This window comes from Nuphar pumila, chromosome 4, assembly GCF_984573655.1.
Source record: "Nuphar pumila chromosome 4, dmNupPumi1.hap1.1, whole genome shotgun sequence".
NCBI classification, from domain to species: domain Eukaryota; kingdom Viridiplantae; phylum Streptophyta; class Magnoliopsida; order Nymphaeales; family Nymphaeaceae; genus Nuphar; species Nuphar pumila.
This window is the reverse complement of record NC_143252.1, coordinates 632,164-647,156: the sequence shown is the minus strand read 5'-3', so window position 1 is coordinate 647,156 and position 14,993 is coordinate 632,164. Positions and strand designations below refer to the sequence as shown.

The 14,993-nt window shown below is 41.7% G+C and overlaps 1 protein-coding gene across 1 annotated transcript; it reads left to right on the top strand.

The window, feature by feature from the left end:
* The first annotated feature begins 10,579 nt into the window (after positions 1-10,579).
* LOC149839000 (uncharacterized) lies at positions 10,580-11,155 on the top strand. Its single transcript, XM_090003913.1, has one exon. The coding sequence runs from the start codon at positions 10,580-10,582 to the stop codon at positions 11,153-11,155; it is 576 nt and encodes a 191-aa protein (XP_089860039.1).
* The last annotated feature ends 3,838 nt before the right edge of the window (positions 11,156-14,993 follow it).

Here is a 14,993-nt window from a genome sequence, read left to right as displayed (position 1 = left end):
TCCATAGAGTCTCAAGTCTCTGTTCATGACTAAGAAGCGAAACTCGTAGCTCATCAAACAGTGGAGGAACAGAACAGGTATACATAGCAGTAACAAAGGCTTCATACTCACTTCCAAGTCTACGTAGGACATGAAAACCCAAATCCGCGTCACTGATTGGTTTTTTAATGATGGCCAAAGCATCAACTATTGATTTTATTTTCTACAAATAATCAGTAATTTTCATGTTACCTCTTTTGAGGCTTGAGAGCTCCTCCTTCAACTGCGTATATCTTGAATAGGACTTGCTGGTGAAGTCATTTTCAAGAACACACCAGACTTCTTTAGAACTTCTGAGCTCAACAACGAGCTCAAGCATTGGCTCGAACAATGTGGCATTCAACCAACTCAAGATGAGTTGATCAGATCGAAGCCACGAGACATAATCTGGATTCACATATTCCTTTCCGTCGGCACCTGTCACAAGGCGATTTGGTCGTGGCAATGAACCATCCACATACCCCATGAAATCATGGGCGTATAAGATTGGCAAAAATCGACTTTTTCACAATAAGTAATTGGTTTGAACAAGCTTAACCGAAACCAGACTGCAAATATTGAAGGTGGTCGATGGAGCTGATGATATAACTGACATTGATGAAGACTTCATTGATGAGGATGAAGCCATGCAGCTTGACTCTGATACCATAAAAGAATTAAATCACACAGGAACACAAAACTTTTAAGGTGGTTGGGCAGAATAAGCCAACGTCCAGATCTCTCTCATGTTGGACATTTTGGGTTTTCGGGTCCAACCCACAGTCTGACCCGGTTTGACACCTTGTTAGTGGGTCACGTAAGTGACTGAATAATGGTGGGAGTTACGTGAATGTGGAGAGACCACATTCACGTAACTGCCCAATTCTCCATTATATAAAGAGGTTTGGGGTTACGAAAATGATGAGATTTCGTAACATTTCCCTGCCAAAATATTGTTTTGCATTCAGGCGCAGCGGAACGGGTCCTGCTCACCGTCGACATTAGGCCTGGGATCATTGAGGGCGTTGACCGACTGAGGAGAACGCCAAACTGCCTACACGGACAATGGCGAATCCAGGTACGCTCCCTGTCTCATTGTTTTTACAGGGTTTCGCCCACAATGGGTTATGGGCCCACAGCTACGCATTTCAGCTGCGCGTGGCCGTGTAGGCAATTTCGGCGATTTGGCATCGGTGGAGTCGCCGTGGGGCGATAACCACCGATTAGCAGCAGACTGTCGCCATGGGGCGACAGTCTTCACCGGCAAATTGTCACCGTAAAGGGCAACATAACTTTCCCGTTTTCACGGTTTCAGGCAAAACTCATAAAAAATGTAAGTTTTTATACCTGTGGCCGGTTTTGCCATCGCCGGGAGTATCGCCGGAGCCGTCACCAGAAATCCCCTGCACCATCGGGTTGCAGGGTGGTCGGCTTATGCAGGAGATGTTGCCGGGGTTGAACGTCGGATGGCCGGCATCTGAGGGTTCAAAACCTTCTTTTTCACTGCTTGGGATTGCCGTCGCCGGGGCGTCTGCCAGAGATTCCAGCTGGTGCCAGCAATAGGACGTCGCCGTAGGGCGCCGTCAGTCGCCGATGGCCTTGCTGAAGCCGCTGGGATGTCGCCGGCGGATTCTAGGGCATCCGGAAATGGCAACCACCATCGTCGTCGTGGGGCGACGTCGTTTGACAGAAGGGGGTTGTCGCCGGACCGGCGTCACCATGGGGTGATGCAGGTCGCCGGCAACTAGCGTCAGTCGCCGTTATGGCGACATGGGTCGCCGTGGAACCGAAAAGGGCGGAAACCCTTTTTCGGTTTCCATGAAATTTCAAACAGAAACCCATCGGGTTTCTGTTTAATTTCAATCTGGGGACCGGATCGGGTCCCGTGTGAAGACCCGATATCAGTTTCGATCCAAACCCGAAATGGATCGGGCCTGCTATTTTTTTTGGATCTGACCCGGACCCATAAAGGGAACCGGGTTTGGGTCTGATCCGGACCCATTTTGGACTGGGTCATACCTGGGTCCATGTTGGACCGGGTCTAACCCGGTATTCGGTTTGGACCGGGTAATACCCGGGTCCATGTAGGACCGGGTCATACCCGGATCCATGTAGGACCAGGTCATACCCAGATCCATGTAGGACCGGGTCATACCCGGGTCCATTTTGGATCGGGTCGAACCCGGTATCCATTTTCGACCGGGTTGAACCCGGTATCCGTTTTGGACCGGGGCTGACCCGGGCCTGTTTAAGACCGGGTTCTATTCGGGTCGGGTCTGATCTGTATTAAGCATGGGTCGGGTCAGACCCGGATCCCATTTAAAACTGGGTTAGATCCATAAGAAACAGGATCCAAACACTATTGAGACTGAATCGGATCAGGAACCTGATCTGACGCCTTCCGGAACTGGTTCGAAGCCATTTTTGACCGGTTCTTTCCAGTTTTTCACCGGTTCCGAGATGCTGAGACCCTGTTTTCATAAATATAAAGAAATACATGGATTTTGGCATACGGTTATAGGGTTTTATGAACTTTTGTTCATATTAAGTATCGGTTTATAAGGTTCAGAACCGGTTCAGACCCTTAGATGACCGATTCGGGCGATTTCAGACCGGTTCAGAGTGTTTTTAGACCGGTTTCTACATGTGGACCCTGGGTTTTACCCATATGAGCATGCTTTTGTTATTTTTCATACTTTATAAAGTATTTATTTTGAATAATGCATGACTTATGCATGTTAATTCATGTATTTAGCGTTGGTTAAGTTATGCATTATGATTTTAAGCATGAGTTATGACTAAATTTATGACAATTAGTTTATGCATTTTTTGTTGTAGTATGAACTGATATTATGTCATGAATATACATGCATTAAAATGTGTGCATGGGTGTGCTCCATAATACGAATACGTTTTTTCGGTAAAAGATTTTGATTAACTGATTCATGTAATCACCAAAGTGATCTAAGTCGTGTTAATTAAAGATTCTTTGGACCGTATTAAGATTCGTAATTATGATTGTGTGTGAATTTATGAAACATCGATTCTACCCAAAGGTAGGTCGTTGTGTTCCAAATTTACACAAGGTGTGATAGTAGATATGTATTCCAGCCCATGAAGCATGTTCGTACCCAAAGGTACAGTGCTGAATTGCATATGGATTCATGATCTACTAGTTTCACCAACTGAAGTCAATTCCTTGAGAATTGAAGAGACGGAGCAATTATGAGTATTATCGTTTTCACCAAAGTGAAACGATAATGGCTCAACTATGCTTGTCTCAGAAAAGGTGAAAATAAAGGGTCTCACTTTTACCTTTTCAACACGAGTCTCGTTTGAGCAATAATAGTAATGTCTTTCCGTTTTTCGTTCCTTTGATTTATCAAGTTCCTTCCATATCGACGGTTCTAATAGTATCCCTATCTTAGATGGATCGAATTTTTCTTATTGGAAAGAAATTGTGTTATTCACTTTGGGCTATATGGATTTAGATCTGGCTCTTAGAATTGACGAACCTCCCGCTCTTAATGAGCAGAGCACAGCCGATCAAAAGGCTACCTCTGAGAAGTGGGAGCGCTCGAACAGACTTAGCCTGTTGCTTTTGCAATCTCGGGTGGCTAAGAACATTTGAGGCGCAATTCCTCATTGTAGGACTATGAAGGAATTTCTGGGAGCCATTGAGGCTCAATTCGTCACTTCTAATAAGGCAAGGGCCAGTACCTTCATGTCCAAATTAGTGCCTATGAAATATGCTGGTGACAGTCACATCTGACAGCACATTTTGGAAATGAGGAATATTGTGACTCAACTGAATGACATGAAGTTCGCCATCTCTAACTCGTTTTTAGTCCATCTGATCTTAACCTCGTTACCTACTGAGTATGAACCCTTTAAAATCTCCTACAACACACATAATGATGAGTGGTCTTTTAATGACCTTTTGAGTAAGTGTGTTGAGGAAGATGAGAGATTGAAGGGTGAGAGGGTGCCAAGTGCACATATGGCCTCTCATAAGGATAAACAGAGGTCGAGGTCAAAGAAAAACTCCTTCAAAAAGAAGAATCAGAAGAGAGCCACTGGGAAGAGGTCAAACTCTCAGGCGAAAGCCAAATCCCAGTTAGGTGGCCCTTCTATAAAGTGTTTCTTTTGCAAAAAGAAGGGGCATAAGAAGGTGGAATGTTTGAAGTTCAAGAAATGGCTCGAAATTAAAGGTAATAAGTCATTCGTTTCTCATGAGTGCAATTTAATTCATGTTCCATTGCATAGTTGGTGGATTGATTCTGGTGCTACGATGCACATTGTCAACTCTTTGCAGGCATTTCTGAACAAAAGGGAACCAACGGAGCATGAAAGGAGCATCTTCTTAGGAAATAAGATGCGTTCACATGTCAAGAGCGTTGGGACCTGCAGAATTGTGTTGGAGTCGGGATTCATGTTGGATTTGGTCGATACATTTTATGTTTCATCTTATAGTCGGAGCCTAATTTCAATTTCAAAACTTGATAAGTTTGATTTTGTGTTTAAATTTGAAAAATCTGAACTTATTATTATGAAAAATTCAATGAATATAGGTTCTGCATATATGTGTGATGGTTTGTATCGATTAAGAACCAAACTCCAAATTCAGGAATCTCACTTTGTTGAGAACACAATGATTGACAATAAACGTAGTCTAAAGGATGATCAATCCTATTTGCTTTGGCATCAGAGATTAGGACATATCTCGAAAGAGAGAGTCCAAAGACTCGTAAAAGAGGGAATCCTTGGATCCCTTGATTTTACGAATATAGAGCCATGTGTTGACTGCATAAAGGCCAAGCAGTCTAACACATATAAGAAAGATGTCAAACGCAGCAATGGAAAGTTAGAAATAGTGCATACGGATGTCTGCCGCCCTTTTTCACCGTGTTATACGGGTGAAAAATATTTTGTCACCTTTATAGACGATTACTCACGGTATATGTATCTCTACTTATTATCTGAAAAATCTGAAGTCTTTCAGGTTTTTAAGGACTTCAAGAAAGAAGTAGAGAAACAAACCGGTGAAGTTATTAAGGTTGTCAGGTCAGATAGAGGTGGCGAATATTATGGTCGTTTCACTGATATGGGACAAAAGGAAGGTCCATTAGCGTGGTTTCTAAAAGAGGAAGGCATTGTACCTCAGTATACCATGCCTGGTAGTGCTTATCAGAATGATGTAGCTGAGAGGAAAAACCGTACGCTTAAAGAAATGGTTCGAGCGATGTTGAATCACTCAAACCTTCCTTTAACCTTGTGGGGTGAAGCTCTTAGGACTGCAGTGCATATTTCGAATAAGGTTCCTACGAAGGTTGTTCAAAAGACTCCTTACGAGTTATGGACAGGTAGAAAACCTTCTTTATCATATATGCACATATGGGGATGTCCAGCAGAAGCTAAATTGTATAACCCACATATAAAAGCTTTTGATCCTAGGACAACTAGTGGTTTCTTCATTGGTTATCCAGAAAGATCGAAAGGCTTTAGGTTTTATTGTCCATCTCATACACCACAGATAGTGAAAACAGATAAAGCAAGATTTCTTGAAAATGGTTCTGTTGGAATAGATGCATCTCAAAATATTGATTTTGAGGAAATGCAGGATTCAGGTTCTATACCTGCTGAGGATAATGACCCGATTTTCTCTATCATTGTTTCTTCAAGTAATGTAAGAGAAAGTCCAGTCAATGAACATCAATCCCAACTAGATCTGGTTGTTGATGAGGATATATAACAACAACAGGATACAGAGACTCATTTTGAACCACCTGTAGCACTTGTATGGAGGTCCACCAGAATTAGGAAATCTGCTATCCATCCAGACTATGTGGTGTATTTACAAGAGTCAAATGATTTCATAGACATTGATGAAGATCCCTTCACATTTGCAGAAGCCATTGAAAGTGAAAGATCAACACATTGGATCAATGTCATGAAAGAAGAGCTTGACTCTATGACAAAGAACCAAGTGTGGGATCTTGTACCTAGACCTGATGGAGTTAGACCTGTTGGTTGTAAATGGGTTTACAAAACCAAAACAGACTCTAAAGGTCATGTGGAGAGGTACAAGGCTAGGCTTGTTGCAAAAGGTTTCACACAGATAGAAGGCATTGATTATAATGAGACTTTTTCTCCTGTCTCAACTAAAGAATCATTAAGAATAATCATGGCCCTCGTAGCTCATTTTGATTTAGAGTTGCATCAGATGGATGTGAAAACCGCCTTCCTGAATGGGGATCTGGATGAGGAGGTATACATGCAACAACCTTCTAGTTTCAGTATAGATGACTCAAATAACTTAGTTTGCAAATTGAATAAGTCAATTTTTGGACTTAAACAGGCCTCCCGCCAGTGGTATAAGAAGTTCAATCAGGTAATAATGAACTTTGGATTCACTGAAAACATTGTTGATCAGTGTATTTACATTAAGACTAGTGGGAGTAAGTTCATAATTTTGGTTTTATATGTTGACGATATTCTTCTTGCAACTGATGATTTGAGTCTTTTACATGAAACAAAAGATTTTCTTTCCTCTCATTTCGATATGAAAGACATGGGTGAGGCCACTTATGTCCTTGGAATCGAGATCCATCGTAACAAAACTAAGGGTGTCTTTGGCCGATCTCAGAAATCCTATATCCTTAAGGTTCTTAAAAGATATGGAATGGAGAATTGTTCTCCTAGTTCGGCACCTATAGTGAAAGGGGATAAATTGAGATTGAAGGACTGTCCTCAGGATGATATTGCGAAGGCTCAGATGGATGTTGTCCCATATGCTTCAGCAGTTGGCAGTTTACAGTATGCGCAAACCTGCACTCTATCTGATATAGCATTTGTTGTGGGAATGCTTGGTAGATATCAGTCAAATCCAGGCATTGCGCACTGGAAGGCAGCGAAGAAGGTCATGCGCTATTTACAAGGAAGGAAAGACTATATGTTGACCTACAGGAAAGCTGACCACCTAGAGGTCGTTGGATACTCTGATGCGGACTTAGGAGGATGTATTGACAGTAGAAAATCCACTACTGGATACATTTTCCTTCTAGCGGGTGGTGTTGTCTCATGGAGAAGCGGAAAACAGTCTACCACTGCTGCTCATACCATGGAGGCAGAATTTATTGCTCTATACGAGACTTCGTCACAGGCCATTTGGATAAGAAACTTCATTATGGGTCTTGGTATAATGGACTTTATTGAGAGACCACTAAAGATCTTTTGTGATAATGAAGCAGCCGTGTCCTTTTCAAATAACAACAAGAGCTCAACATCGTGTCGACACATGAAGTTAAAATATTTTGTTGTTAAAGAAAGGACTGAGAATCATCTGGTATGTATTGATTCAATTGGGACGAAGGAAATGACTGCGGATCCCCTTACTAAAGGGCTAGCACCGGGATTGTATTCCCAACATGTAAAGGGGATGGGTCTTTTTTATTCCTTCTGATGTATGACAATACATTATGTAATCACATTTGTGTTTATGTTTTGATTCTCTAAGGTTTTGAGTTATTGTTGATTTTGCATAAAGAATCTCTCATATGGGTTAGAGAGAATAGCAGAGTAACAATATTAAAGGACCAATAGAATAGGTGAGAGACCAACCTATTAATAAAGGTAATTTCTTTACATGCCTAAGCACTGAAGGTGAATTGTAGTGTAGTACAAGGAAATATGACATTTCATAAAGGGGTGTTCATATCCTTGACTCATACGATTCATCCTTGTGATAAAGGGTGGCATGTGAACCCACATGAAGAATTAAATCGAGATAACGGTATACACCTCGATTTAGTACACTTTTGGTGTCAATGGGTCAAGTGGGAGAATGTTGGACATTTTGGGTTTTCGGGTCCAACCCACAGTCTGACCCGATTTGACACCCTGTTAGTGGGTCACGTAAGTGACTGAATAATGGAGGTAGTGGGTGGGAGTTACGTGAATGTGGAGAGACCACATTCACGTAACTGCCCAATTCTCCATTATATAAAGAGGTTTGGGGTTACGAAAATGATGAGATTTCGTAACATTTCCCTGCCAAAATATTGTTCTGCATTCAGGCGCAGCGGAACGGGTCCTACTCACCGTCGACATTAGGCCTGGGCTTATTGAGGGTGTCGACCGGCTGAGGAGAACGCCAAACTGCCTACACGGAGAATGGTGAATCCAGGTACGCTCCCTATCTCATTGTTTTTACAGGGTTTCGCCCAACATCTCACTATCTCAACATCTACAGAGTGAGTTTCCTTTAATTAAATAGAAGCTCACCTACAAGAGAGGAGTCGACGCTATTTTCGTGGGTCTCTAAGAGTTTCATTTTTACAAGATTTTTTATTACAAACACCTTCCTCTCCTAATCTATCTTTATCATAATGAGAGTCGAATCCAGCTCTTCTTGGGAAACTTTCTTGATTTTGAGACTTCCAGTAACCAGCTTTGATTTGGATTCGTTCGTCTCTTGATTTCCTTGAAACTCTTATTTCTTATCACGACTGGATAAGATTCACACGTCCATCTTGTTGTGTGGGTCCAACATTCACGTTAATAGTAATATCATTCTTTCATGCTTAGACAAACCTTTTCAACAAAAATTCATTTTGTTATCTCTTGTGGCGTTTCATGCCTGTCTTCAATTATCTGCTGTGAAATAACTTCGTGCATCTGTATGTTTAGCATATTCAACAAAATCAAAATGATTAAGAGGTTAGGAAAAGGAACAACTACTTTCAGAATTCAAGGAATTTAAAGAAAAAAAAAAGGAATGGATAGTTTGTTGGACATATAGATTGGGTCCAACCCATTGGGTGACCCGGTTTGACATTAAAAGCATTATGAAGTAGTGGGCTGCAGCATAATGGAGGACGGTTAATGGTTAGTGGAGATGGTTACGTGAATGTGGAGTGTCCACATTCACTGAACCACCTCTCTTACCTCCGCTATATAAAGTGGTGGTTGGGCAATGTATGATGAGAGACATTGCATATCCTTAGCCTAGCCCACGTCAAGTTTATTGGGTTTAGGGTCCTGCTCACCATCGACCTAAGATTTGGGCTCATCGTGAGCGTCGACCGGTTGAGGAGAATGCCGAATACCCTGCACGCGCTCTATGGTGAATACAGGTACACTTTCTGTATTTGTTTTACAGAAATGCCAACATAGTTTCCTATTTTAAGGCTTTTTTGTTCACTATAATAATCTTACATTTAAAATTTTTTAGTTTATCTAGGATTTCTTTGTTGCAAAAGCTGCTCTTTCCTGAAATATTATGACCTACAGTTTTGGGGTATCCAAACATGTGAAAAATGTGTCGAATGTTACAATCATCACATTGTAATATGATGCCTCCAAACTCACCCTTGAAAACTTACAATTAAGGGTAACCTTATCATCTTTCTTTTCTGAATAAAATTTTCTCTCTCAAAAAAAAACTTACAATTGAAGTCCTCTGAGAGGAGGTGTTTGCATAGTATTTAATCCGATGTCCATTGTTATGTTGCTCATATAACCATGTCTCAAACGTTACAAATTGTAAGAAAATAACTGGTAGTCAAGACAAAAGTGTAGTCGGAAAATAGCTAAAATCTTGTTTCCCTTGTTTTCACGGCTAAAGTCTGTGCTTTCTACTAATTGTGCTCTTTCCAAGAATAAAGGTAACCACTAAGATACAAAACAATGACAAAGATTTAAGCTAAAGTCAACGCAAATATCGGAGAAAAGGAAAGCAGAGAAGCATAGGAGGAGGTTAAAACGCTTCAGAAGGTGCCTAAAGATTTTAAGAGATTCATGTTGAGATGTGCCTTGAATTCTATGTTACAACCTCAATAGATGTCAATTGAAGAAAAAATTTGGAAATCTCTGGTGGTAGAGGAGCGATCTTGCCGTTATCAGACCCTAGCAGTTTCCTGTAAATACTCTTTTACACTTTTCTTGTTAATGTAACCTTTTTTGCGAGTTTGAGCTTTCTGTGCAGCTTTAGGGTTTTTCTGTGAGAAGAGAGCGGTCATCTACCTTTGCAATCCCTTTTTTTGATATAATGAAAATCTCCTCTTCCACCGACCATGGACGTAGGCCTTTGGCAGAACTCCTGTGTGTACTTGTTTTCTTCTCAAATCTCTCTTTCCCTCTCTCAGTGGTGTTTATTCAGCTATCTGTCACATGGTCACGGTGGTTCATTTTTGTCATGAAGATTAGGGCACACAACTAAGGGGCGAGTGCCTTTCTATCAACCCACTTGGGGAAAACCTGACGCCTTAAAGAAAAATCTAGCCGTTAGAATCTATTGTCAGATTCCTAGTTCCTACAACAACGGTCATATTCTGCACCCCCAGAGAACTTTCAAATATTATGACCGTTACTCCTCCCGTCCATCCATAAATTCTTGTCAACCCTCCATCCCCTAACAATTGTAAGCAAATTCCTCCCCATTGCTTTGGAAAAAGAAAACACATCTCCGATCATTCATTCTGGGCACTCTGCCTTGCGTGTACCTTTTTTTCCTTCTTACTCACCACCGGTATATTTCACAGCGACAAGAATCGGGCGAAAGATGGGTCTGTCATCGGTAGCAATCACCCCCATCAGTAGCAGCCATTCCCAATCCTCTCACAGGGTCCACAAGTTGTTCCTAGTGGCCAACTACATCCTGCTTGGGGCTGCCTCCAGTTGCATCTTCCTCACCCTCTCCCTCCGCCTCTTCCCTTCGCTCTACGGCTTCTTCCTCATCTTCCTCCATGTGACCACCATCGTTGCCGCCACATTTGGTTGCGCGTCGTCCACCAGCGCTGCCTCGCACACGCGCTGGTACACCTCCCACATGGTGTCAACCGTGCTGACGGCCATATTCGAGGGGTCGGTGTCGGTGCTCATCTTCACGCGGATGGGAGACTTCCTGCAGTCCCTCAAGTCGTACGTCAGGGAAGACGATGGGGAGGCGATACTCAAGCTCGCGGGGGGTCTCTGTGTGCTCATATTTTGCTTGGAGTGGGTGGTGTTGTGCTTGGCATTCATAATGCGCTACAACGCCTATGTTGTTAAACACAACGTCTCCTCGGAGAGTGACATGAGGAGGAGCGCCAAGGTTCACGACTCCATCACCGATTGGCCCTGGCCTTTCCAAGTCTAGAATCTAGAGAGAGAATTTGCCCTTTTCTCTCATGTGTGTGGGTGGATATGCGCATTCAACTGTTGAATTTTGGAAGAGGCATATTATTGAGTGGTTGAGGCATGGAGTGCGGCATTAATTTTTTCTTTATTTTGAGTATATGTATATTGTCAATTTGTCATTGAATGTACAATAAAATCTCATTGTTTTTCGATAAACATTGAAAGATTATGATAAGATCTCTGTTGGAGCGTGAAGGTTTTACGTGTGTGTAGAGAGAGAGAGAGAGATCAAAAAGGTCAACAAACATTGAATCCAGCTGCAATGCAAAATAGGCCCCAGACAGGCCGAGAGCAAAGAAACAAAAACCAGGTTAGATCAGTCTCGTTAAGGGGGGGTCCAGGCAGAAAGCGCTGAAGATCGGGGATGGTAATGCGCAAAATGACGTACACATCCAGCAAAATACAGTTCACTAATTTATTGAAAGCTGTCGAAACTTGCCAAAAAATGACATTGTTGTGAATCATCCACACAGCCCACCACGACTAGAGAAGCCACGTTTTCTAAATAATCCGTCAGTGCTTGCAACTACGAACAGATTAAGGGCCCCACAAAAGGTCTACAACAAATGACTCCTTGTGCATGGTAACAACAGGCTTATTCCAGGTAACCTTAAAGAGGTTCTCAAAAATAGGGCACTCCCAGAAAAGGTAAAACACAGATTATTCGGCCGCCTCGTACAAAACACATTTACTGAGAAGATAGAAACTGATAGATTTGAAGAAGTTGTCTGTCTGCACCCGTTCGTGAAGGATTAGTCATGCTAGGAAATGCAATCAAGGAGTAGGTCCCTTGCCCCAAATAAGGCGCACAGGGAACCAATCCACCCCCGAAGGAAGGAGAGAAAGGTAGCAAGCTCTTGTGCGGAAAGAGCCGTTAAGGGCAAGGGTGCGGTGAAAGAAATGGGCCTGAGAGACATAGTCGCCCTCATTAGAAAAGGTGACAGACCAAGCTTGGATCCACGAGCAACGCAGCTGCGAAATGGTTGACCAAATCGCGCGGTGGTCAACAAACAAAGATTCAATCGATCTGTATTCAGCAAGAAGAAAGCTTGCACATAGAGACCCCGGTTGGTGCGCAAGCCAGCTTTGCTTCACGACGAGAACAATACTTCTCAACCTGAAATCCGGAATCTCCAACCCCGCCCTATTCTGAGGAAGCATTAGAGATTCTCAACCCACCAGGTGGCGCTTGTTGTTGATAATTCGCCCAGACCAAAGGAAATTCACCAACAACTAAGAGAGCTTTTTGTTGACCCCCATAGGAATCAAGAACATAGACATAAAGAATTCTAGCATAGCATTTAAAACATGTTTGATAAAAGTAAGTCTACCAGCGACGGAAAGGTAGGATGCTTGCCAAGTTGATATTTTAGTCTGAACTTTTTGAAGAGTTGCATTCCAGGCTGCTGATGGGATACGTGAGATCTGTAACGGCAGACCTAGGTAGGAAAAAGAATTTTCTGAAATAGCGCATTCAAAAATCCGCTGACCTAGCCAGCATAAAAGGAGGGGCATTTATCATGGGCAAACAACAGTTATCATAGTTCATAGATAAACCTGACATCGATAGAAAGAAAAAGTAGGATAAACTTGATTTTTAACATTTGTTGAATGGATGCACTGCCAAAAATTATCATGTCATCGGCATAAGTAAGGATATGACTAGGGAACTCCTGGATTTTGAGAGAACCAATTATACCACACTCCATAACCCTCTTAAACAGAACCACAAGGCCTTCAAAAATGATGTTAAAGAGCAAAAGAGACATGGAACATCATTGCCGAAGACTGTGACCAAGTTTGAACTGCTAGTCACGGACCTCGTTGATCTGAATTTGTGATTGTGCATTTGTAACCATCTTACGCACCCAACTAGATAAACACCGACCAAAACCAAAGATTGTCAGCATGTAAAAAAGGAAAGGCCAATGAATCGAGTCGTAGGCTTTGTGGAAGTCAAGCTTCAGAGTGAAGAAAGGCTGCCCACTGATCTTGAGAGAGTGAAGCACTTTTGTGGCCAGAATGAATGAATGTTGCAGCCGTCTATGAGGGATGAAGGCAAACTGTGTAACCGAAAAAATCCGAGGAGCGATTAAACACATCTTATTCGCCATGACCTTGGCGATAATTTGATAAATTCTCCCTAAAACGGATATGGGGCATAACCGCGAGATGTCTGATGAAGATGCTTCCTTAGGAATAGAAGAAACAATGGTCAGGTGATAGTGAATCAACAAATGACAGTTGCGATGGAACTCAGCGAAGACACTAAGAATGTCACTCTTAACACAGGGCCAGAAAATGCGAAAGAAATTCACAGGATAACCATCAGAGCCCAGAGCTTTCCAACCTGATGAATTATGCATGCCATAATAGATTTCCTCTTCAGAGAGAGAGAGAGAGTCCAATCCTTTTGGCCAAGTTTTCAATCTGCTTAATACAAGGGGTCTGATTTAAAACACTGGGCACTCACACCTGGTCCAATTAGCAGCATTATTAAACACCATTTTGGATCTTTTTCCTTGAACCAGCACGCTATGTAAATTTCAAGATCTCGACAACCAGAAAAAAAGTATTTGGCTATGTTAGTTTAGAAACGCTAAGAGAGGGAGGGGTCAGATCATTCTTGTAACTCTCTCTCTCTCTTGCATGAAATGTGAAAATTGAGTTGCTCCAAAAATGAACAAGTATTGTTTTTGGTTCTTTATTTTACACCAATGGAGAAAGTGAGAAGTAGAACATGAGCTCAAATTTGGGGGGGTTTGTTTTCCTGTAAAACTCTCTCTCTCTTGCATGAAATGTGAAAATTGAGTTGCTCCAAAAATGAACCAAGTATTACTTTTTGGTTCTTTATTTTACACCAATAGAGAAACTTAGAAGTAGAACATGAGCTCAAATTTGGGCTGGCCTTAGGCCTAACATCAAATGCAAGTATGGTCTACATTGAGTCTATAATTGTATCACTTTCTGATTTTGTCATATCTTTAACCAACACAGACTTTCAGTTTGTTCTATCTTGAGCCCAAACATCATCCAATGAAAGTTGCAGAATAGTTGGGTTTGAATAGTCTACTAATTCAAGACCGAGAGGGGTCCAACTTTAGACCCAGTTGCATGAATCCAGTAACACATTTCATAGGAACACACACTCACAGACCTTCCAAATGGCGCCAAGCCATTGGTAGTCTGGGATCGCCATAACATTTCTCTTGTAAATTCAACCGGACATGGAATGATTTTGAGCCTCTGATGTATAAGATAGAAACCACTCTGTTATACCAAATTTGTATAATGCAAATAAAAGGTAAGTGCATTCTTGACTATATGGATATAGTTTTATGGTCCCAAATTTTTGAGTGCGACAGGGCCCTGCCTCACTCTTGCTTGGCCACTCAAGTTTGCAGTGGATGACAAATTATGGACTCAATTAAGTCTCGAGAAGATAGGTGTATCCCTTGGAAGTTTATGTTCATTAGGTCTTAAGGCAGAGGGGAGTACCATTCATTTATCAAATGTCCTGTGGTCTATGTCACATGGGTGCAGGTGCGGAGGTGAGGCACTTTAATAAAACTTGGGTGCGGGGGTGCAACAAAAATATAAAAAATTATATATATATATATATATATATATAATTTTTAAGTTTTAACAATTAACAACAATAACACTAAAGAAATAAAAAAAATCATCACAATATCATCAAATCAATTCATCATGTGTGTAATAAATCAAATTAACAATCTACAATTCTATTCTACATCATAAAAATCAACACCACAATTATAAAAACAATCAAATAA